This window comes from Odontesthes bonariensis, chromosome 2 (assembly GCF_027942865.1).
Source record: "Odontesthes bonariensis isolate fOdoBon6 chromosome 2, fOdoBon6.hap1, whole genome shotgun sequence".
Classification (NCBI taxonomy): domain Eukaryota; kingdom Metazoa; phylum Chordata; class Actinopteri; order Atheriniformes; family Atherinopsidae; genus Odontesthes; species Odontesthes bonariensis.
The window spans coordinates 31,937,067-31,961,119 of record NC_134507.1 but is presented as its reverse complement, the minus strand read 5'-3'; the positions used below and the strand labels follow the sequence as shown (position 1 = coordinate 31,961,119).

The following is a 24,053-nucleotide window of genomic DNA, read 5'->3' as shown; positions in this document are numbered from 1 at the left end:
AAGACAATAAAAGCTAAAACCTTGGTTCATAAAGCAAACAGTCTATCTCCTGTAAATTGCTCACCTGTTATTAGTCTGCTTATCAACCGTCCCAGTAGTTTGTGGTTATCTTAGGATTTCCATTTTACCCAAGTTCTTATGTTGGAAGCAGTAAATAGTGTTTCCAACAGTTGATAATCTACTTTCTAGGGTTGGGCAACGATTGAAATGTTTAATCTAATTAATCACATGATTTCCCTGATTAATCACGATTAATCGCATTTGTACGCAGAATCCAAAAATGAATCCAAAAGTAGTGTATAGCTTTTAGCATTTAGTTTAATTTTAAATGTGCTGCCATATGAATGAAAGTGCCATAACATTTGTTGTGCAAACACACTTTTAACATCAGCATCTTTCTGTAGTTTTTATGTAGAAGCCTCGCTCCACTGTCTGTTTCCTTGAATGACTTGCTGCTATCAGTTGTGTGTTTTGCCTTTAAGTGATATTTTAGACTGGAACTACTACGGTGAGAAGACAATTCAACTTGGCAGTGTTTACAGATGACTTTGGTTCTGTCGACTCCGCCGTCTGGAAGAACTTTAAAATGAAAATGGCCGAGTAAAAGTTCCGTACCCTTCTCCATGTTTGGTGGATCTGCCGATTACTTTCTTTTCTGGTTCCACAGCAGACTTTTACAAAATAAAAGCCTGTGAGGCACAGACTTTTACAATAATAAAAGCCTGTGAACAACAGACTTTTACAGAATAAAAGCCTGGGAGCAACAGACTTCTACAATAATAAAAGCCTGTGAACAACAGACTTTTACAAAATAAAAGCCTGTGAGGCACAGACTTTTACAATAATAAAAGCCTGTGAACAACAGACTTTTACAAAATAAAAGCCTGGGAGCAACAGACTTCTACAATAATAAAAGCCTGTGAACAACAGACTTTTACAGAATAAAAGCCTGGGAGCAACAGACTTCTACAATAATAAAAGCCTGTGAACAACAGTCTTTTACAAAATAAAAGCCTGTGAGCCACAGACTTTTACAATAATAAAAGCCTGTGAACAACAGACTTTTACAAAATAAAAGCCTGGGAGCAACAGACTTCTACAATAATAAAAGCCTGTGAACAACAGACTTTTACAATAATAAAATAAATAATAAAACAGGGGCGGTCGGTGGCGTAGTGGGTTGAGCAGGCGCCCCATGTACAGAGGCTATAGTCCTCGCTGCAGCTGGCTCCGGTTCGAGTCCCGCACCGGACAGCCCTGTGCTGCGTGTTGTTCCCCCTCTCTCTGCCCCCTGCTTCCTGTCTCTCTGAACTTTCCTAACCATTAAAGGCACATAAGCCCAAAAAAATTACGTTTTGGTTGTTTTTTTTTTAAAACATTTTTTTTTAAACCTGCGTTAATTCGCTATAAAATATTTATCGGCGTTAAATAATTAACGAGTTAACTTGTCCAGCCCTACTACTTTCAATAAAATGTGACTGATCAAATGTTTCTGGTTGTGCTCAGTCACAGAAGATGGAGTCACCTGGAAAAAAGGTTTTATTTCTCATGGTGGTCCTGTACAGTGATGTACTGCATGTTACATACATTCACATGGTGATTATGCACATTTAATTATTCATCATCTAAAGTATTTCAAGGCCATAGTTGTAAACCAGAGTGAAGAAAGAACTGCATCATTGTGGTTTCAGTAGCTGCCGGCATGAAGAGGTTCCCCCTTTTTAATCCTGATGGAAACATCAGTGAATAAAAGTGAGTTTCTGAGACTTAACCTGCTAAATGAGGCTCCATTCATGTGTCAAAATCCCTGAAAATCAAACCCAGATGTGACAAAAAAACTCATCTCTGTTCATTTAAATGACATATTTAGATGTTCTTTACCAACAAAATAGTCCCACCATGCCTGAAGATGGAATAAATGTTTCTCTAGACTCTTTTAAAATGGATGAATATGTAAAATAGCTCTGCTTCTCCTTTTAATGCTTGCTGTGAGGAAGCATTAGGAAGGTGGATGTAAAGGTCTTTTTTTGTTGTTTTTCTCTGCAGCTGCACCTGTTTCACTCATCAGAGGTCTTCTAGCATCTAATAACTACATTTTCTAACTCAATTTACTCCGGGGGCCAGTTTTTAAACTCTACATTGTGATGAACTTGTAGTTTTTGTTCAGTTTCATCGTAATCTCATGGCAGCGTGTACAAATAGCAACACTCGGGGCACATTTTTATGTAATTTTCATGCATTTTAAGCCTTTTGCTTATCATTTCATGCTGTTAAATGTATGCATGGTAATGGAACTGACAGGAAAACATCAACATGGCGACTCATGAGGCCTTAAAAGGCACAAACTGATGTTTTTCACTGTAGAACTTTCACAACAAAAGTTTACTGATTGCAATCATTACAAACTTCATCATTCTGTGGTTTTCTCCTCCATCTTCCTTTTTTCCTGGAGCTTTCGTGGGACTTCTGGCCCTGAGCTGAGCCTGCCAGGTAGGTTAGATTAAAGGTACTTAAGGGCTGATGTTATACTCCAAACCGAGTGGAGATGCTCGTGGGACTTGGCTCAGGGCAGAAAGGTCCCTCCCCTTCCTCTCTCCTCACTGACAGTGCTGCTGGTAGTTGAGTTTGGCTCCCAGCCTGGTTCCCCCCAGATGTTTGTTGAAGGCCTCGTCCATTTCTCGGCTCTGTTCCGGAGTGAAATGGTTCTTCCAGTCTCCGACCTCGCCTGCATGGACACAAAAATACAGACACAATAGAATATTAACATTTTAACTTCTATATTCAAATCTAATTCTGCTCCAGGAGACAGAACCGCCTCCTGAGCGCACTTTGTACAGATTCTAGCGCTGGGCGAGTTAACTCGTTATTATCACGTAAACTCGTTAATTATTTAACGCCGGTAAATATTTTATTGCGCATTAACGCAGGTTTTATTATTTATTTTATTATTGTAAAAGTCTGTCACTCACAGGCTTTTATTTTGTAAAAGTCTGACGCTCACAGGCTTTTATTTTGTAAAAGTCTGTTGCGGAACCACCAAGAAAGTAATCGGCGGATCCACCAAACATGGAGAAGGGTACGGAACTTTTACTCGGCCATTTTGGGAAGACAATTTAGAAATAGGGCTGGACGAGTGAACTCGTTATTATCGCGTTAACTCGTTAATTATTTAACGGCGATAAATATTTTAAAAATATATTTTTATTTTGGGCTTTTGTGCCTTTAATGGATAGGAAAGTTCAGAGAGACAGGAAGCAGGGGGCAGAGAGAGGGGGAACAACACGCAGCACAGGGCCGTCCGATGCGGGACTCGAACTGGGGCCAGCTGAACCCACTACGCCACGGACCACACCTGTTTTATTATTTATTTTATTATTGTAAAAGTCTGTTGCTGTCTGCTGCGGTACCAGAAAAGAAAGTAATTGGTGGATCCACCAAACATTGAGAAGGGTACGGAACTTTTACTTGGCCATTTTCATTTTAAAGTTCTTCCAGACGGCGGAGTCGACAGAACCAAAGTCATCTGTAAACACTGCCAAGTTGAATTGTCTTCTCACCGTAGTAGTTCCAGTCTAAAATATCACTTAAAGGCAAAACACACAACTGATAGCAGCAAGTCATTCAAGGAAACAGACAGATTAAAAAAACAGATACATGTATTCAGGCTCTTTTTTAAAGACATTAGATGGATGATGGATATCAGTCTCATGGGGTTACAAACTCCTGCTTCCTGTAGTTTTTATGGCTAATACAAACTAACCACCCTGACAGCTGAATCTTACGTCCTGAACCTTTAACTGATTCAGCTGCCGTATTTATTATCTCCATTTGGACCATCATGGCAGCTGGTTCCCCCATGCCGACCACATCTCCACAGCAGCTCTGTTTTGAACTCGTCTGAACGTTAATAAAAGCATGAAGCGAATAACTGTATCCTGGACACTTATTCAAGCTCTTGGGATCACTGAGAATCTACACCGACAACTCAATGGTGGCTCATGGGAACTGTAGTTTTTAGGCCAAACCGGGTCTGTGAATACAAAGATTAAAGATGTTTTGGAATGTTATGGTACAAAAGAAACTTCTGAGTCACCTTTCCTGAAGATGACGTTTCCCAAGTTGCCATGGGAGTTGGCGGAGCTCTGCTTCATGGCGTTGAAGGTGCTCTCTCCTGCGATCTGCTGGACCTGAGCTTCAGTCAGGCTGAAGCCGAAGAAGCTGGAGATCTGACGGATGCCTGCGCTCAGGTCCTGCAGGGCAGCAAACAGAATGAGAATGATACCACATCTGTTTTGCTCAGGAAACAGCAGAAAAAGCTTTTCAGCCAACAATCAGACCTGCTTCAACTCCTCGTAGGTGATGATCATCACGGTGGGATCGTCCATCTTCTTTTCCCAGGCCAGAGCGTGGTCAAAGTAGGATCCCCAAGGAACTGCACACAAAGGGCCTTCGGTCAGCTCTGATGTCACCACTTACAGGCCAAAGATGGCCACTACATGTCAAAGTAAGCAGATCAGAAACTTCCAAAAAGAGCTTCTGGAGATGCTATAAAACACCTTTTGGCCATCATAATTTGACGAAAACCTTCACACATAAATCCCAGCAGCTTAACTTCACCTGGTGTTAATCTTCTGGCTGATCATCGTAACCAACTCTTAGCACAAAATGATTCTCTCGTTTTGGTTCTTTCCTATGTTGTAAACCAGAAATAAGTTGTTACGGGTTAAGGTTAGGATCCGTCCAACATTTCCACAGCGACCTGCTGAGTCAGCTGCTATCAGGCCGTAAAACAGCAGGTTTACGTGTTAAAACTGAAGAATGTGCAGAACGTACACCATTTACCTCATTTAACCCATTGACGCCGGATGTTGCGTAGCGCAACATTGCCCCTAACGCCGGTTGTTGCGTAGCGCAACATTGTCCCTAACGCCGGTTGTTGCGTAGCGCAACATTGTTCATTTATCATTATTTTCAAGACGCATGCAGCATGTAATGCACAATAATTGGTTCAAATACACATGAGGTGGGTGTTTTCGATTAGCCTGTTCTGTAATTGTGCGTTTGTAGCTAATTTGACAGCTCGGCTACAATGGCTGCGGTTAACGAGACATACTGTGACAGTGATGGAAGTGATGTGGAGTTGGAAGGGAATGATCAACAGAATTTATTAGAGGAAGAGAGGCAGTCCGCTGGATTTCGCCAACGTCAACGTCAACAAAAGTTTACTCGTACACCGGGGCTGAAGGTGCCAATATCTGAAGATGCAAGTCCTTTAGTGTTCTCGCATATTTTCACTGATGAAGTTTGGGATATGTTGGTGACACAGACAAACTTATATGCGGATCAGGCGCGCGGCCACACACCATCCAACTCGAAGTGGAGCCCCGTGTCAAAGCAGGAGATGAAATCTTTCATCGGTCTCTGCCTAACTTTTGGAATAATCAAACTACCAACTCGCCGGGATTACTGGAGGCAGAGCAAGTGGCTGAATCAGACAAATGTAGCCCGAGTGATGGCACGAGATCGTTTCGACATGATCTGGAGGTAATTATTTATTCTTGCGCTGCATTCTGACGACTTCTCATTCTTATTTGAGTGGCGTTGGCCTTATGTCAAAAAAAAAGAGAGCCCGGTGCGAATTACTGCAGTATGACAACTATGATCTTTTAGAAGTCGTGTCACTGAAGTATACAGTATAACTGCACAATGCAAGATATATTGCAGGGTTTTTTATCATTCATTATTATTGCTGATATTATGATTATGATTTAGTTATAGTATAGTAACAGTATAGTAATAGTAGTATAATAAATAGCAGCATTGGGTATTATCCCGAATCATAAAGCAAAACTACATGAACCAAATGTCCAACATTGATAAAAAAAAAGTAATACAATCCAGCCAGCGAAAAAAAATAGAATTTTTCTTAGGTGTTTTCAATAAATTGTTTTTAGTTCAAAAAACCCTCAGGCATTGGGGACCTTTTCTAAAAACTGGCTTAGGCATTGAGCAGCCTTTTTTGCAGGTGCTTTAGGCGCCATTGGGTTAAACACAAAATAACCAACAACTTTGGACCCGAGAAACTTTCAGAAAGGACATTTTCTGACTAAAACAAAAGAAAATAAGATTCATCTGATGCGTCTGCAGAACAAAACTTTCATTTCATTTCTAAAAATGAGCCTTTTTTCCCATTTTTATGAAGTAAAAGCTCCTAAATCTCTTGTGATTGACAGAATAAGTTAAAAAAAAGAGGTGAATGTCCCTTCCAAATAAAACAGGAAATAATTATGTGTGTCTGATAAACAATCATCGTCTCACTCCCTGCAGAATCATTCCTCCCTGAAAGTGGATTTCCTCACCGTCTCCACTCATGAACTGGGAGTAGAAGGAGTCCCAGGACTCCACGGAGGGCAGAACCGGATTGTTGTTGGAGAAATGATAGAAAGAAACCAGCGTGTCTTTGGGATTCCTGAAGATCACCAGCATCTGTGCAACAGAAAGCACTCAAGTTAGTGTTCAGAGTTCTGCAGGAGGAGGATGAAGCAGAGGATGAAGTTGATGAAGCTGAGGATGAAGCTGAGGGTGATGCAGAGGATGAAGCTGAGGATGACGCTGAGGATGAAGCTGAGGGTGAAGCTGATGATGAAGCTGAAGCAGAGGATGAGGATGAAGCAGAGGATGAAGCAGAGGATGAAGCTGAGGATGAAGCTGAATCAGAGGATGAGGATGAAGCAGAGGATGAAGCAGAGGATGAAGCTGATGATGAAGCTGAATCAGAGGATGAGGATGAAGCAGAGGATGAAGCTGAGGATGAGGATGAAGCAGAGGATGAAGCAGAGGATGAAGCAAAGGATGAAGCTGAGGGTGAAGCTGATGAAGAAGCTGAATCAGAGGATGAAGCTGATGATGAAGCAGAGGATGAAGCTGAGGATGAAGCAGAGGATGAAGCTGAGGGTGAAGCTGAGGGTGAAGCTGAGGATGAAGCAGAGGATGAAGCTGAGGATGAAGCAGAGGATGAAGCTGAGGATGAGGATAAAGCAAAGGATGAAGCAGAGGATGAAGCTGAGGATGAAGCAAAGGATGAAGCAGAGGATGAAGCTGATGATGAAGCAGAGGATGAAGCAGAGGATGAAGCTGAGGATGAAGCAAAGGATGAAGCTGAGGATGAAGCTGAGGATGAAGCTGATGATGAAGCTGAATCAGAGGATGAAGCTGATGATGAAGCAAAGGATGAAGCAGAGGATGAAGCTGAGGATGAAGCAAAGGATGAAGCTGAGGATGAAGCTGATGATGAAGCAGAGGATGAAGCAGAGGATGAAGCTGAGGATGAAGCAAAGGATGAAGCTGAGGATGAAGCTGAGGATGAAGCTGAATCAGAGGATGAGGATGAAGCAGAGGATGAAGCAGAGGATGAAGCTGAGGATGAAGCTGAATCAGAGGATGAAGCTGAGGATGAAGCTGAGGATGAAGCTGAGGATGAAGCAGAGGATGAAGCTGAGGATGAAGCAGAGGATGAAGCTGAGGATGAAGCAGAGGATGAAGCTGAATCAGAGGATGAAGCTGAGGATGAAGCTGAATCAGAGGATGAAGCTGAGGATGAAGCTGAGGATGAAGCTGAATCAGAGGATGAAGCTGAGGATGAAGCTGAGGATGAAGCTGAGGATGAAGCAGAGGATGAAGCTGAGGATGAAGCTGAGGATGAAGCTGAGGATGAGGATGAAGCTGAGGATGAAGCAAAGGATGAAGCTGAGGATGAAGCTGAGGATGAAGCTGATGATGAAGCTGAATCAGAGGATGAAGCAGAGGATGAAGCTGAGGATAAAGCAAAGGATGAAGCTGAGGATGAAGCTGAGGATGAAGCTGAGGATGAAGCTGATGATGAAGCTGAATCAGAGGATGAAGCTGATGATGAAGCAGAGGATGAAGCTGAGGATGAAGCTGATGATGAAGCTGAATCAGAGGATGAAGCTGATGATGAAGCAGAGGATGAAGCTGAGGATGAAGCTGAGGATGAAGCAGAGGATGAAGCTGAGGATGAAGCAGAGGATGAAGCTGAGGATGAAGCAGAGGATGAAGCTGAGGATGAAGCAGAGGATGAAGCAGAGGATGAAGCAGAGGATGAAGCTGAGGATGAGGATGAAGCAAAGGATGAAGCAGAGGATGAAGCAGAGGATGAAGCTGAGGATGAAGCTGATGATGAAGCTGATGATGAAGCTGATCATGAAGCTGAATCAGAGGATGAGGATGAAGCAGAGGATGAAGCAGAGGATGAAGCTGAGGATGAAGCTGAGCATGAGGATGAAGCTGAGGATGAAGCAAAGGATGAAGCTGAGGATGAAGCTGATGATGAAGCTGAATCAGAGGATGAAGCAGAGGATGAAGCAGAGGATGAAGCAAAGGATGAAGCAGAGGATGAAGCAGAGGATGAAGCTGAGGATGAAGCAAAGGATGAAGCTGAGGATGAAGCTGAGGATGAAGCTGATGATGAAGCTGAATCAGAGGATGAAGCTGATGATGAAGCAAAGGATGAAGCAGAGGATGAAGCTGAGGATGAAGCAAAGGATGAAGCTGAGGATGAAGCTGATGATGAAGCAGAGGATGAAGCAGAGGATGAAGCTGAGGATGAAGCAAAGGATGAAGCTGAGGATGAAGCTGAGGATGAAGCTGAATCAGAGGATGAGGATGAAGCAGAGGATGAAGCTGAGGATGAAGCAAAGGATGAAGCTGAGGATGAAGCTGAGGATGAAGCTGAATCAGAGGATGAGGATGAAGCAGAGGATGAAGCAGAGGATGAAGCAGAGGATGAAGCTGAGGATGAAGCTGAATCAGAGGATGAAGCTGAGGATGAAGCTGAGGATGAAGCTGAGGATGAAGCAGAGGATGAAGCTGAGGATGAAGCAGAGGATGAAGCTGAGGATGAAGCAGAGGATGAAGCTGAATCAGAGGATGAAGCTGAGGATGAAGCTGAATCAGAGGATGAAGCTGAGGATGAAGCTGAATCAGAGGATGAAGCTGAGGATGAAGCTGAGGATGAAGCTGAGGATGAAGCAGAGGATGAAGCTGAGGATGAAGCTGAGGATGAAGCTGAGGATGAGGATGAAGCTGAGGATGAAGCAAAGGATGAAGCTGAGGATGAAGCTGAGGATGAAGCTGATGATGAAGCTGAATCAGAGGATGAAGCAGAGGATGAAGCTGAGGATAAAGCAAAGGATGAAGCTGAGGATGAAGCTGAGGATGAAGCTGAGGATGAAGCTGATGATGAAGCTGAATCAGAGGATGAAGCTGATGATGAAGCAGAGGATGAAGCTGAGGATGAAGCTGAGGATGAAGCAGAGGATGAAGCTGAGGATGAAGCAGAGGATGAAGCTGAGGATGAAGCAGAGGATGAAGCAGAGGATGAAGCAGAGGATGAAGCTGAGGATGAAGCAGAGGATGAAGCTGAGGATGAAGCAGAGGATGAAGCAGAGGATGAAGCAGAGGATGAAGCTGAGGATGAGGATGAAGCAAAGGATGAAGCAGAGGATGAAGCAGAGGATGAAGCTGAGGATGAAGCAAAGGATGAAGCTGAGGATGAAGCTGATGATGAAGCTGATGATGAAGCTGATGATGAAGCTGAATCAGAGGATGAGGATGAAGCAGAGGATGAAGCAGAGGATGAAGCTGAGGATGAAGCTGAGCATGAGGATGAAGCTGAGGATGAAGCAAAGGATGAAGCTGAGGATGAAGCTGATGATGAAGCTGAATCAGAGGATGAAGCAGAGGATGAAGCAGAGGATGAAGCAAAGGATGAAGCAGAGGATGAAGCAGAGGATGAAGCTGAGGATGAAGCAAAGGATGAAGCTGAGGATGAAGCTGAGGATGAAGCTGATGATGAAGCTGAATCAGAGGATGAAGCTGATGATGAAGCAGAGGATGAAGCTGAGGATGAAGCAAAGGATGAAGCTGAGGATGAAGCTGAGGATGAAGCTGATGATGAAGCTGAATCAGAGGATGAAGCTGATGATGAAGCAGAGGATGAAGCTGAGGGTGAAGCTGAGGATGAAGCTGAGGATGAAGCTGAGGGTGAAGCTGATGATGAAGCTGAAGCAGAGGATGAAGCTGATGATGAAGCAGAGGATGAAGCTGAGGGTGAAGCTGAGGATGAAGCAGAGGATGAAGCTGAGGATGAAGCAGAGGATGAAGCTGAGGATGAAGCTGAGGGTGAAGCTGAGGATGAAGCAGAGGATGAAGCAGAGGATGAAGCAGAGGATGAAGCTGAGGATGAGGATGAAGCAAAGGATGAAGCAGAGGATGAAGCAGAGGATGAAGCTGAGGATGAAGCAAAGGATGAAGCTGAGGATGAAGCTGATGATGAAGCTGATGATGAAGCTGATGATGAAGCTGAATCAGAGGATGAGGATGAAGCTGAGGATGAAGCTGATGATGAAGCTGAATCAGAGGATGAAGCTGATGATGAAGCAGAGGATGAAGCTGAGGATGAAGCTGAGGATGAAGCAGAGGATGAAGCTGAGGATGAAGCTGAGGATGAAGCAGAGGATGAAGCTGAGGATGAAGCAGAGGATGAAGCAGAGGATGAAGCTGAGGATGAAGCAGAGGATGAAGCTGAGGATGAAGCAGAGGATGAAGCTGAGGGTGAAGCTGAGGATGAAGCAGAGGATGAAGCAGAGGATGAAGCAGAGGATGAAGCTGAGGGTGAAGCAGAGGATGAAGCTGAGGATGAAGCTGAGGATGAGGATGAGGATGAAGCAGAGGATGAAGCTGAGGATGAAGCTGAGGATGAAGCTGAGGATGAAGCAGAGGATGAAGCTGAGGATGAAGCTGAGGATGAAGCTGAGGATGAGGATGAGGATGAAGCAGAGGATGAAGCTGAGGATGAAGCTGAGGATGAGGATGAGGATGAAGCTGAGGATGAAGCTGAGGATGAAGCTGAGGATGAGGATGAGGATGAGGATGAGGATGAAGCTGAGGATGAAGCTGAGGATGAAGCAGAGGATGAAGCTGAGGATGAAGCTGAGGATGCACCAGCCAACTGGCTGCTGGCCCACGGACTGATCGACAGGTAGCCGGAAGTGGGTGGACTGTTCCCTTCAAAATGATATATATTCTATTATAGAATATATTCTATATATTCTATTATATATATACATTCTATATTCACATTTTCAAGCTTTTCCTTGTTGTCGTTGCTTTAGCTGAGCTCCAGTTTTTGTGCTTCGTTAGTTTTTGCTGAGGTCATTCCTCTCATCCTCTCTCCTAAACCCCGGGATGTTTTTCATGAGCTCAGAAAAAGACGAATAAAGGCAGAAAGGTGATGAAGATGAAATACTTTAATTTTAACAAACATTGAATCGAAGCTGCTGCCAGAGCCGGGAACTCCCTGCAAGAAGCAAGAAGCTGAGCACGACCAAAGAGCCGGCGGCAGCGTCAGACTCTGAGATGGAAATGGTCATGTGACTCCTGCTGAGAAACGTACCTTAGTTTTCTTCTCAGTGAAGGAGGAGGGGATGTTGTCAGGATGGAGGTGAGTCCCCAGAAACCTCGGAGAAGGAGTCTCATCCATGACCTGAAGGCAGAGGTGGGAGGTTAGCTTTAAGAAGTTACTTTTATACTTTTTTTATTTATTCAGGAGGAAACAAACTCAGAAAGATGTTGGCAGCTGGTGGGTCGGCGGTGAGAAATGTTGGAGTTTAGTTCCTTAAAGCTGCGGTCGGCAACTTTTTTTTTGTCATATTAGCTTGAACTGTCATGGGATTCTGGAAGTAGAATATTAAATAGGCTGTTTAGGAAAAATAACGAAATCTGTAGCTCCCTCTGAAGCCTGTAATCATGCTTGCAAAAAACGAGCGCTCCCGGCTGTTTTTAACCAATCAAGTTAGGGTGGAGGAATCCTACCTGTCAATCACAGCTTGTGCACACGCTGCTGAGCGTGAGTCTGCCCCAGCTTGTGTGCGCGCACACTGGTGTGAACTCACGTGCACAACCTCGTCCACAGAGGGGGAGGGGTTTGGGGGGCGATTCGGAGCTTGTTAGAGGTTGGGGGAGGGACCTGAAAGTTATATCAGTTCGAATTTTCCGACTTTAGACTCGCAATTTTGAAAATCTGCCGACTGCAGCTTTAACTTCAGGGCTGGAACATGGAACATCAGTTATTCTCATGATTTGTGGGTATTTTATCTTTGAATTGGCTCTGTACTAATTTGACATTTACTACCCTTATTTGATCGTATCACTACAACAACAGGCATCATGAAGTCATCAGTATTCTTTAATAAACTGACATTAAGGAACGCCGGATTCTGGTCACCCGGCGCCTCCACATTCAGTTAAATAATGTCAGCATATTCTTTTAAGATTCAAGATTCAAGACAGTTTTATTTGTTACATACACAATCATACACAGTACAATGTGCAGGGAAATTCTTCCTTGTCCTGGTACCACCAAAAAGAGAATTAAAATTAAATATGAAATATGAATAAAAATTAATAAAAAATATTTTAAAAAAAAATGTTTTAATTTATTTAGTCATTTATTATTATTATTAGTTAGTAGTAGTATTTGTATTCGAATTTGTATTATTATTGTTGTTAATTTACAATCAGTGTAAATATTAATAATTTTTTGACCTACTTGACTACCGTAATTTGAATTTCCAACATTGGGGGATGAATAAGGAATTTTGCTATTTCTATTCTATTCTAAAATAAGAATAAAAGAAAATACTGTACTCCAAAAATACTGTGTTATACTGTTTGACGAATAACGGTAATTACACTGTAAAATAACTACAACACCTACCATTATTCTACGGTCATATACTATAATCCAAAAAACGGTAATATTCTGTTAAAATAAATAACAGTAGTTGTAGTTTTTGGATTACAGCATATGACCGCAGAATAATGGTAGGTGTTGTGGTTATTTTTTTGGATTACAGTTCGTGACCATAGGATAACTGTGTTTTAGAAATTTTACAGTGCATCTACCGTAATTTATTTAATTTATATAACAGTATAATAACGTATTTTGGATTACAGTATATGACAGTAGGAGAATTGTGGGTTTCAGTATATGCCAGTGTGTCATGCTGTTAAATTACAGTTATCTACTGGTATTGTTAAATGACTGATTTAACTGTTAATTTACAAGTGAGGGATGAATATTCAACAGTATTTTACAATTATTGTAAAATACACTAAGATACCGTTGTAAATCCACCGTAAATATACAACGATTCGTTACAGTGCAGGTGTTGGATATAATCCCAACAATTTAACAGAACTCTTGAGTACCTCCCTCGCCTCTTTTCTCTGCTTTCCTTTGAGTCTTCCTCCTCCGCCTGCTGACCACACACACATCAGGTTTAACACCAGCAACAAGCCCCGTTTACCTTTCAAAGGTTCCCTTTAAATCCACCTGACAACCTTATGAACATCCAGCTGCAGACGGATTTAAGCTCTGCACAGTTCAGCCGACACATCCTCTGCCTCATCCTCCCTGAACACCCGTAGAAACTCCCACAAAGACAGCAGACAGTGTCTGATGCAGCAGATTTAGTTCAAGTGTGAAACTCACAGGAACTAAACAAACTTTAAAAACTCCAAATGAAAGGAGGACGTAAAGTTTAACCTGTGGATTAAAACACGATAATACCACAGAGTGTAATGGTTTTTAAATATGTTTACTGTTGAACACAAAGAAAGAATATATTATTTGGTTAAAAAGTGTTTTGTTTTCATTCATGGTGGTGCCTGGAGAGAAGCAAGAATACATTATGATTTGTGTCTTTGTAGGAGAGAACTTAGCATTAGCGTTAGCACATTGATTTGCTATTCGAGTGATCCATGATCAGCTACTCTGGTCTTGCAATAACAGAGCGATAGAAAAATGCATTAGAACAATGACGTGTTTAAAATGCCAACACTTGAATATCATCTTTCATTGTGCATTGTTTTCTTAGAGGGATTTCTTCTATGTTTGTTTTGAGAGTCTTACCTGCTGATCGAGTCTCATTTGATTATGTCCGAGTTAGCGAAGGGGAAACGTGTTGCTACGGCTCGTCCATTACAACACTGGACGTGACATTCCCCTTTGAAGGTAAACTCTTTGCTTATTAATATATTTTATGTCTGTCCTCATGTTCTCTGTGTTTTAAGAAATAAGGTTGAAGTGAAATCTGTTTAGAGTAACAATGTTGGCTTCAATTGGTGCAGCTTCACCTAAGTTTTACTCGCCATAGTTTTCTTGCTAGCTGTATCACGTGCTGCGAGCAGCGGTGCAGTCGACATAAATGCACTGTGTATGTGTAATGTTTAGCACTCAGGAAAGATAACTGTTGAATATAAGAATATTTCATTAATGTTTGTAAATGCACAGTGCAGCTTGTGTTAATACTATAATGTTATTGCTGTAATAATACAGTTTGTTGTCCGTATTAAGGGTACACCACTTGGATATGTGTATTGCATTTAGATTTTGGCAACTAATATAAAGTTGTAATTTAGTCATATTCATATATCTTGTACCATTTTATTTGATGCTTTGTTGCTAAAAAATATTGTTTTTGTGAAAAATTGCATTCCAACACTGGACGTGACGACAGTAACATTGTGTCTGTTCTTCACTGTTTCCCTTTGAAGGAAGGGGAGGTGTAACACAAGCACGCGTCAGCGAGTACCTTTAAGACATCAGGTCCAAAAAACTCGATCAGTGGAGGCATCCTGGCTTCCGTTTTCAACCCCTTGGCCTCCGCAATGATCTTCCTCAAAACTCCCACCATCCAGTTAAAACCTGCAGAAACACACGGTCAGTCACCAGGTTTAAACTCCAGAAGCTGTTAAAGGACAGCATGCAATACCATAAATCATTGCCATTTCATGAACAACAACAACAAGATGGTAACATCGGATTTAGCGGGAGTGCTATTTTCCATCCGTAGTCCTTAAAGGGGGATGGGTTAAGGAGTACAATTATTATCATTTTTTTTCCTTTCTTTATATATAAAAAAAAACTAATTACCAGTGGGTCTATTTTAATTATTTAAATTTTTTTCATTTCCAAATTATACATTTTGATTCATATTTAATTTAATATTTTCTTTAAAAAAGGAAAAGGGACACTGTGTAATTTCTTCCCCCATCTAGTGGTGCAATTTTATTTTGCAAAGTCGAATGAATTTGCTCTCTAGCACCTCGCGTTTTCAAATGTGCGTTGCAACTTGTTGAACTACGGCAGGCGGTATGTGTCAAGATTCAAGAAGCTCACGTTGCTTTTTCAATTATCTTTTTCGCTTTTTTGGCGACGAGGATCCCTTCTCCTGGGGCGTGGCATAACTATGGTCTTCCATTGCGAACAAAAGTGCAGGCCGTTCAGGCTGGTTTATACCAGAGAATGTCTAATGGCGTAGACTGGCTCTGTTTATACCTGCGTGCAAACGTGACGTCAAAATGGGGAAAACGCGATTCGAAGTACTTTATGTCCCTCTCGGCACGTCGTTATTCATAGACCGGAAGGACATGGCAGCCTCCATAGAGCTTGCTCGCTCTATGTAGATACAGACAAGTTATTCTTCGCTCAGGAGGACAAGTGAGATTGTTGACAGAGATAATTTTACACCAATGAGGACTAATTTATGAATGAATGTGTTGATTTGAGCTAATAAATGACTTAATATATTACACAGTGTCCCTTTAAAATTCTTGATCTTGATTAATTCATCTGTGAGGGGGGCGTCAGGCTGACCGAGCTGTAATCAGCCCTATCTCGTTGCTCAGATGTCTTTGAAGGAGGCCCCTCATCGGCCCCTCATCGGCCCAACTGGAGGCCCAGAAGCCCCACAGCCACAGATAGAGATCTGCCCCTCCTGTCCCAGCAGGCCCCTACAGAATGTCTGCAGATGCCATCCATCTTCCTGCAAAAAGCCTTTTCAAATGTAAACACGTCGTCCGAAAGAAAACATGTCACATTCCTCCAACGCACCACAGCAACAGCAGGAATGCTGCCCATAGCTTCCTGTACGTGCACACTGTGGTCGCTTTGTGTGGGAGACCAAAGCTGGGGTGTCACGGTGCTTTCAAAGCTCCGATAAATCTTAACTTTCACTCAGGAGTCAAGAATTCCTCCAAAGTGAAGTCAGTGAAGGGGTCCCAGCGCAGGGTCTGGGTTTAATGCTTTTCAGCTGTTCTGTTACAAATTAGATGCCTTTTTTATCCAAACTGCACGGATAGTTTTATGCAGTGGCGGCTCCTGACATTTTTTTTAGGTAGTGCAATTTCCATTCTGTGAAAGCTGCATCAGAGTGAGCTGTGCGAAGCTGAACCGATTGCACTGATGCAAACCTGTTATGTTCCCACACAGGAAATAAAATGTCCAATCATCCAGAAACTCCTTGTCTTCCTTAAATAAACACAACGCAGAGTCGAGGGGTTATTTGGTCTGCCAAATAACCAAAGTGACTGCAATTTCCCCCCGTTATGTCCATAAGTACCATAAAAGTCCATAGGACTGAGGTGTATTTGTCTAGGTACCATAATTTATTGTAATAATTTTTAGTTATTTTTTGCATAATTTGCCAATCAGTTGATATTACACCTTAACCATTATTTATTTATTTTCCTCATATTGTTCCAGAATTCTATGAAATAAGTAAACACATGAGCTCTTAATGATAAGATTCTAAAAAATGTAATTAAATTGACAGCATATAAATCCAAGTCAAGTTTTTATTGAAGTTTTGGAAAATATGACTTAGAAAAGCATAACCAGTTGTCAAACATGGTTAAGTGCAGCTTACTTATGTGAGATTTTTCTCTTTTTTAAATATAATACTGCACCATTAACAATGAATGTGTCATTATACATTCTGCTATCATTGTCAACATTATATAAAAGATTTAAATCATTACAAGTCAATGACTGAGCACAAAAGGTTGTTATTTAGCTACATCAAATACTACCTGGAAAAATAGCAGGGTTGGGGGAGCCCTCGGTTTCATCTTTGCCTCGCAAGGCTAGCTCGAAAATCCTGCAAAATTCTTCCAAACTTCCTTTTCCGCATTAGTACAACAACAAAAGGGTACTTCTTTCAGAGACACTACCGTATTGTTGCACTCGACACTCACCATCTTCTTCGTAGAATGTTTTTTTTTTTTCTTTTTTTTTTCTTTATTGAAAACCACAATGTTACAACAACAACGTAGAATGTTCATGGTCCCGCGCAACAGACATATGACAAAAGCACGTTGTGCGTCGTTTGTGCGAGCACATAAACTCTCATAGAAAATGTAACTGGGAGCATGATTTTTGAAAAAAAAACTGACATACCATTCATGTCAATGGGAGATTTCTGGTGCAAATTCGACCCTGACAGAAATCGCCCCAAATGGGCGTGGCAACACCAGGCGCGACCTAAATCTGATAAGACAATGACATATACAACCAGTTTGCCTACAGTAAACCAGTGCCGCCTTAGCAACTAGATTAAAAAAATAACAAAAAAAAACCTACGTGTTTGGTAGTGCGTCGCACAAATCGCCCCTATGAAGGAACCGCCGCTGGTTGTATGTGAAGAACAGGGAACTGTTACAGGAAGTTAAAGGAGAAATCCTGGTTTTATCAAATCAAAGTGAAGATCAATGAGGGAAACGGTTTTACCAAGGTCAGAAACCCAAGAGCTACATCTCAGACTCTGCAGGCCTCAGTTAGCATGTTAAAGGTTAAAGGTCAACCCAAGGTCAGAAACCCAAGAGCTACATCTCAGACTCTGCAGGCCTCAGTTAGCATGTTAAAGGTTAAAGGTCAACCCAAGGTCAGAAACCCAAGAGCTACATCTCAGACTCTGCAGGCCTCAGTTAGCATGTTAAAGGTTAAAGGTCAACCCAAGGTCAGAAACCCAAGAGCTACATCTCAGACTCTGCAGGCCTCAGTCAGCATGTTAAAGGTTAAAGGTCATGACAGCACAGTTAGAAACAGACTGAACAAGTATGGCTTGTGTGGAAGGGCTGCAGGAGAAAGCCTCTTCTCTCTAAAGAGAACATGGCAGCACAGCTCAGGTTTGCGAAGCTGCATCTGAACAAACCACCAGACTTCTGGAACAATGTCCTTTGGACAGACCAGACCAAAGTGGAGATGTTTGCTCATTATGCACAGCAGCACGTTTGGAGGAAACCAAACACAGCATATCAGCACAAACACCTCACACCAGCTGTCAAGCCCGGTGGTGGGGGGCTGATGATCTGGGCTCGTTCTGCAGCCACAGGACCTGGGCACCTTGCAGTCATTGAGTCCACCATGAACTCCTCTGGATATCAAAGTGTTCTAGAGTCAGATGTAAGGCCGTCTGTCAGACAGCTAAGCTGGGCTGAAACTGGCTCATCAACAGGATAAAGATCCCAAACACAGCAGCAGATCTACAGCAGAATGTGTGAAAAAGAAAAGAATCAAGGTGTTGCAACGGTCCAATCAGAGTCCAGACCTCAGCCTGAGATGCTGTGGTGGGACCTTCAGAGAGCTCTGCAGAAACCAATGCTGCAAACCTCAATGAGATGAAACGTTTGTTTTCGTCTTTTCTTGGTTTTTTAAAGAATTTCTCTGGAAAACGCAACATGAAAACATGAGAAAGCCGTAAAGTTAAGAAAGGATCCTGTTCAGCGTTTATTTTCCTGATTCAGATTATCTTGTAAACTGTATAAAACATCTCAACTTCATACTCATGGTTGGGCTGGTTTTCCAGACCTGAGACGGGTCCTTGTGTGGATTTACCACCAAACTTGGGGAATATTATAAGAAAAAGAAACGAAAATACAGATTTCTGCACACACGTCGCAGAATTTCCAGCTTTTTCCAGCATCGTCGCATGTGGTTCTCGAGGTTTTAGTCTTGAACTTGAAGTTAGTTTGGCACCAAAAACAGGATGTGATGACAAAACCTCAAGGAGTTTCATGCAGCTTCTGTTGAGCAACAGGAAATGGTTCAAGCACTGTAAAACCACAAAGTAATACTGAGGAAGGTAGGTGTTTGCTGGCAACGTGCTGCCTAAACTTAATGAAACCGTGTTTTTCCATGCAATCATCTGCCACTGAATTAATGTTATGAATCAATTTGTCTTAAAACAACCAAGAAGATCTTTTCCTGGACCAAAGAAAGTGGTTTTAGTGCCTAAACTGTTCAGCTTTGGAGAAAGAAATCACCTTCCAGAACCATCTTTTCCAACCAAGAGAAGTTGCTCACAAATGACTGTGGGATCATTTGAAACAGTTTTAGAGAGTTAGAAAAGGCAAAGAAATAGGCGGTTCTGATGTGCGTTATTACCCAAATCTCTGCAGAATTGGTGGAGGTTGGTGGCAGAGTTTCAGAAATGGCTTGAAAACATTGGGCCTCATGCAAGAACATTTTTGTATTTTTAATCTAAATTTCTCTCACTTTTTTCGTACGAACACGCCACGTCAGATTCAACAAACGCTCTTAACTTCGGAAAAAGTGTGTAAACGACCTGCGTAAATGATGAATGCTACCCGTGCGTATTTAAGTGCACGTGCACGAGGATAGTAGATTTGCAGCAAAAAGAACAACTTTAGGGGCTCTGAGATTGAAGTTCTGCTTTCAGAGATCCAGAAAGAACAACTTTAGGGGCTCTGAGATTGAAGTTCTGCTTTCAGAGATCCAAAAAGAACAACTTTAGGGGCTCTGAGACTGAAGTTCTGCTTTCAGAGATCCAGAAAGAACAACTTTAGGGGCTCTGAGATTGAAGTTCTGCTTTCAGAGATCCAAAAAGAACAACTTTAGGGGCTCTGAGACTGAAGTTCTGCCTTCAGAGATCCAAAAAGAACAACTTTAGGGGCTCTGAGACTGAAGTTCTGCTTTCAGAGATCCAAAAAGAACAACTTTCGGGGCTCTGAGATTGAAGTTCTGCTTTCAGAGATCCAAAAAGAACAACTTTAGGGGCTCTGAGACTGAAGTTCTGCTTTCAGAGATCCAGAAAGAACAACTTTAGGGGCTCTGAGATTGAAGTTTTGCTTTCAGAGATCCAAAAAGAACAACTTTAGGGGCTCTGAGACTGAAGTTCTGCTTTCAGAGATCCAGAAAGAACAACTTTAGGGGCTCTGAGATTGAAGTTCTGCCTTCAGAGATCCAAAAAGAACAACTTTAGGGGCTCTGAGACTGAAGTTCTGCTTTCAGATATCCAAAAAGGAGAATCTGTCATTTTTAGCAGAGTCAGCAGTGGAATTACAGGACCTGCTAAAGCGAAGAAATGGGAAGTTTTAGCTAATACTGTTAATTCAGTGTCACCTGTAGTTCATAATGTCACCGAAATAAAAAAGAAATGGTTTGATATGAAAATAAACGCTGTATCCAGACATACCCACCTGGCCTTCAGCTCACGGGTGCTTTGATGCGTATATGTGTGCAGCCTAGTGCTCCCATTATGATTGGAAGTCCAGCCAAGGCATGAAAGTCCCTTTTAATTTGTACTTGTTGGACAGCGGTGTATGGGAATTTGATGTACCATGGGTGATAAACTGATGAGATTTTTGATGACCAAGGGGAGCGCACAACTCACAGAGGACTGGGACACGATCTGTCTCCAATCTCCCTCTGAAAGGTTCCAGTGGCCAAAAATCCAAGGGTGGTGAGGACCTGGGCATGTGGTGGAATTGGGTTTGATCGGCGTGTTTCTCTCTGGAGTTGTGGCTCCAGCAAGCTGCATATTTGCAGTAGCACAGTCCTTGGCAATCTAAATCCTGATGTCAGCCATTCGTCTGTCTACACGGTCTCGGAACACACGCTCTCTTCCAAGAGCCTGACGTGCTAAGGCATCCAAAAGTAGCAAGACAGCCGCTGGTTACGCTTCCCATTGACCTTGTTATATACAGATTCAAATTAACCTTCCATTAGTGCATAATTTAAGTCAAACAGAATAATGTCAGCATCATTATGGGGTATAATGTATATATTTATTTGAAGAAAACGTAAAATACGAATAGATCGGTAAATGCGCAAATTCTCTTAAATCACTTGTACGCACGACTGAAGAACAAATCTGTGCGTACGAACGGTTGTTGCATGAGGAACATTGTTCCAGGGCTTGTTATTCGGCTGTAAAAGGTCAGACTCTGAGTTTATGGCTGTTAGCAGGCTCGTGCATGCGGAGCTGTCGCTTTTAAACCAACAGACATGACTTTAAAGCCTGATTCTTCCTCGGCGCAACCGCGCAACTGTTCTGGCTCGAGAACCATTAATGACGTCATCGAAAGCGCCAGCCCCTTCACAGTTCCTTCAGCTCATAAGCGCAGTTTGCGCCGAGTATGCGTCACATTTGCAGTTCTCTCCAGACCAGCGGGCATCACTGTTGAGGAAACAAGCTGAAAAGCATACGAAGAAAGCATACACAATGCCACCTGTGGTGTCACGTCAGCAGAGGCTGGGACATCTGATGCGGAATGAATTTACTCTGGGTGTATAACTGTATATGTATCTCAGAGCTAAGCGGCTGCGGCAAAAACAGAAGAGAAGGTGGAATGTTCGTCCTTTGCAACAAGACGAACTTTGTCAAACGTTGTCCCAGTGTAACTTCATAGACTTGTCGTACAGATGTTTGTAGAGGCGCACCCTCTCAGTCACCGCGGTCTCTGCAGTGTTCATGTTTCCTTTCTCTTGGTCAGCTGTTTCCGGTTGAGCTCGCGCAAAGTCAGAAAAAAAGTTGTGTGCGCGACCTTGCGACGCGCGAGGATTTTTTAGCTTGCAACGGGGGGGGTGGCGGAATTTTGGGTCACGTGACCGTTTGCGCCATTTGCGACCAGCTAGTAAGAATGGGTCACAGCGAGGTTGCGCCGAGAAAGAATCAGGCTAAAGGGTGTAACTCCCTCTGTGAAAAGCCTCCAAAGGTTGGTGGAAAACCGGTTTAACACCTGGGAGAGCTGCAGTCATTAGGACAAAGTTCAACAATAGACCCCTGAGCACCCGCATGTGCAAAGGTCCTCACCCCACCTTCAGCAAACATGCAGGCGAACCTGAGCTGCAGGCCCTCAGCCGGAGGTTTGATTCATCGCTGCTGATCGAGATAAGCTGCCTGGCAGCTGCCTTAACGTGTCCCGCTGTTTACGCCACACTCCACGAGCTGCTCCACGAAGGCAGCGAGGTGTCGACTCAGCAGCAGAAAACTGCTGAGTCGACATATTTTTCCAGTGCTTCCTGCACTGGAAAAATATCTAAATTACCAAGTATATTTGTCTCATTTCTAGTCAAATATCTCATTACACTTAATATAAGACACAACTGCCTAACAAGCACCATTTCAGGCACATATAGGGACTTGTTTGAAGACAATACATCTGGAATATCTTGTTAAATGAAGAAGTCTTGAAAACAAATTGCTTTGAGTCACATATCATATGAAACAAGCTTTCTTTGACATTTGAAGAGGTTTTTAAGCTAATTTAAAGATCACTTTTATCTCAAAAGTCCTAAATATCACATCTTATTTCAAGATATCTTGACAAGCCGATTTTCACTAGTTCCATTGGCAGATTTGTTTTGCTTATTTCAAGCAAAAACGTCTTGTATTTGTTGTTTTTCTTACTTATTTTTGGAGGGGCATTTTTTCTAGTGCACCAAGCTACTTCCTGCACTAGAAAAAAATCTAAATTACCAGGTATATTTGTCTAATTTCTAGTCAAATATCTCATTACACTTAATTTAAGACACAACTGCCTAACAAGTACCATTTCAGCCAGATATAGGGACTTGTTTGAAGACGATACATCTGGAATATCTTGTTAAGTGAAACCGATTGGCAGATTTTACTGCTTATTTCAAGCAAAAACGTCTTGTATTTGTTGTGTTTTTACTTATTTTTGGAGGGGCATTTTTGTCCAGTGAGGTCATTTCATGGGTCAGAGTTCACAGCATCCTTCCATCAAAAAGTTTTACTCTGCCTCCTGTTGCGCTCAGGAAGACATTTCCCCGTTCAGTCACCATTACTCACCACATTTGGGATAAGCCACCAGCATGACATCATCTCCTCTGGCCTCCATGCTCTCCAGGGCTTTTAAATGCTCCTCGGGGCACATGAGACTCGGGTATAGCACTCCGTTGAACCTGTACAGCTTCTTCTCATCGCTCACTTCCTTGGCCATCTGCATCCTCGACTGCATCTTGTCGAGCAGAGGGTTGGCAGTCATCCTGAGGCGGCGGTGTGAAAGCACAAAAGAAGGAAAAGGAGAAGCTGCTCCGTGTTGAGCTGAGCGCCCATATGCTGCTGCCCTGAACCGGCAGCACAGAGGAAGAGAAAGGGTGTGTTCAGTAGTAAAAGAAGGAGGAGGCTCCAGGCACCTCCTCTTCCCTCCTCCACCCCCCCCCCCCCCCCCCCCCCCCCCCACACACACACACGTGGGGAAATGTGTGTGTGGATTCATGGAGGTGTGACTGATGCATGTAGACTGTTCACCAGATGGGAGCTGCAGACCCCCATATCTCACACAGAAAATAACAGTCACTTCTTCTGTGGTTTCCTCTGCGGCTCAGAGAGAAACTCGACTTTAAAGCAGGACTTCGGGGGGTCTCTGGAGCTGTAAAGATGCTCCCCAGCAGCTCTAAAAAGCTCATTAATGCAGAAAACTGTAAACTGTGGCCCCTCAAAAAGCTTCTAAAGTTGGGAAAACTGCGTGAGAAAAGTTATCTTCAGGCACGAACATGATGATCATGATGAATGAATTTATTTAAAGGACAGCATGCAATACCATAAATCATTGCCATTTCATGAACAACAACAACAAGATGGTTACATCGGATTTAGCAGGAGTGCTATTTTCCATCCGTAGTCCTTAAAGGGGGATGAGTTAAGGAGTACAATTATTATAATTTTTTTCCTTTCTTTATTTAAAAAAAAAAACAACCTAATTACCAGTGGGTCTATTTTAATCATTTTAATGTGTTCATTTCCGAATTACACATTTTGATTAATATTTTATTTAATATTTTCTTTAAAAAAAGTCTTTAAGAAGCCTGATTAAAAATAAATAAATTAATTAATTAAATAAAAATTAAAAAAAGAAGAGCA

General features: G+C 42.4%; 1 protein-coding gene across 1 annotated transcript; it reads right to left on the bottom strand.

The window, feature by feature from the left end:
* Positions 1-1,521: 1,521 nt before the first annotated feature.
* Positions 1,522-23,272, bottom strand: sult6b1 (sulfotransferase family, cytosolic, 6b, member 1). Its single transcript, XM_075481423.1, has 7 exons — positions 22,980-23,272; positions 14,676-14,788; positions 11,474-11,563; positions 6,360-6,486; positions 4,338-4,432; positions 4,094-4,250; positions 1,522-2,725 (listed from the first exon to the last, which is right to left on the bottom strand). Exons 1-7 carry the CDS (start codon positions 23,173-23,175, stop codon positions 2,598-2,600), a joined length of 906 nt encoding a protein of 301 aa, XP_075337538.1. The 5' UTR covers positions 23,176-23,272; the 3' UTR covers positions 1,522-2,597.
* Between the last annotated feature and the right edge of the window lie 781 nt (positions 23,273-24,053).

What these genes read in the sequence shown, in the direction of transcription:
- sult6b1 (XM_075481423.1), bottom strand. Translation starts at nt 23,175, where the DNA reads ATGACTGCCAACCCTCTGCTCGACAAGATGCAGTCGAGGATGCAGATG. An exon ending in TCACTGAGAAGAAAACTAAG is followed by an intron (nt 6,487 to 11,473) that starts GTACGTTTCTCA and finishes TCTGTTGCACAG; the next exon opens with ATGCTGGTGATCTTCAGGAA. An exon ending in AAACGTCATCTTCAGGAAAG is followed by an intron (nt 2,726 to 4,093) that starts GTGACTCAGAAG and finishes GTGTCCATGCAG; the next exon opens with GCGAGGTCGGAGACTGGAAG.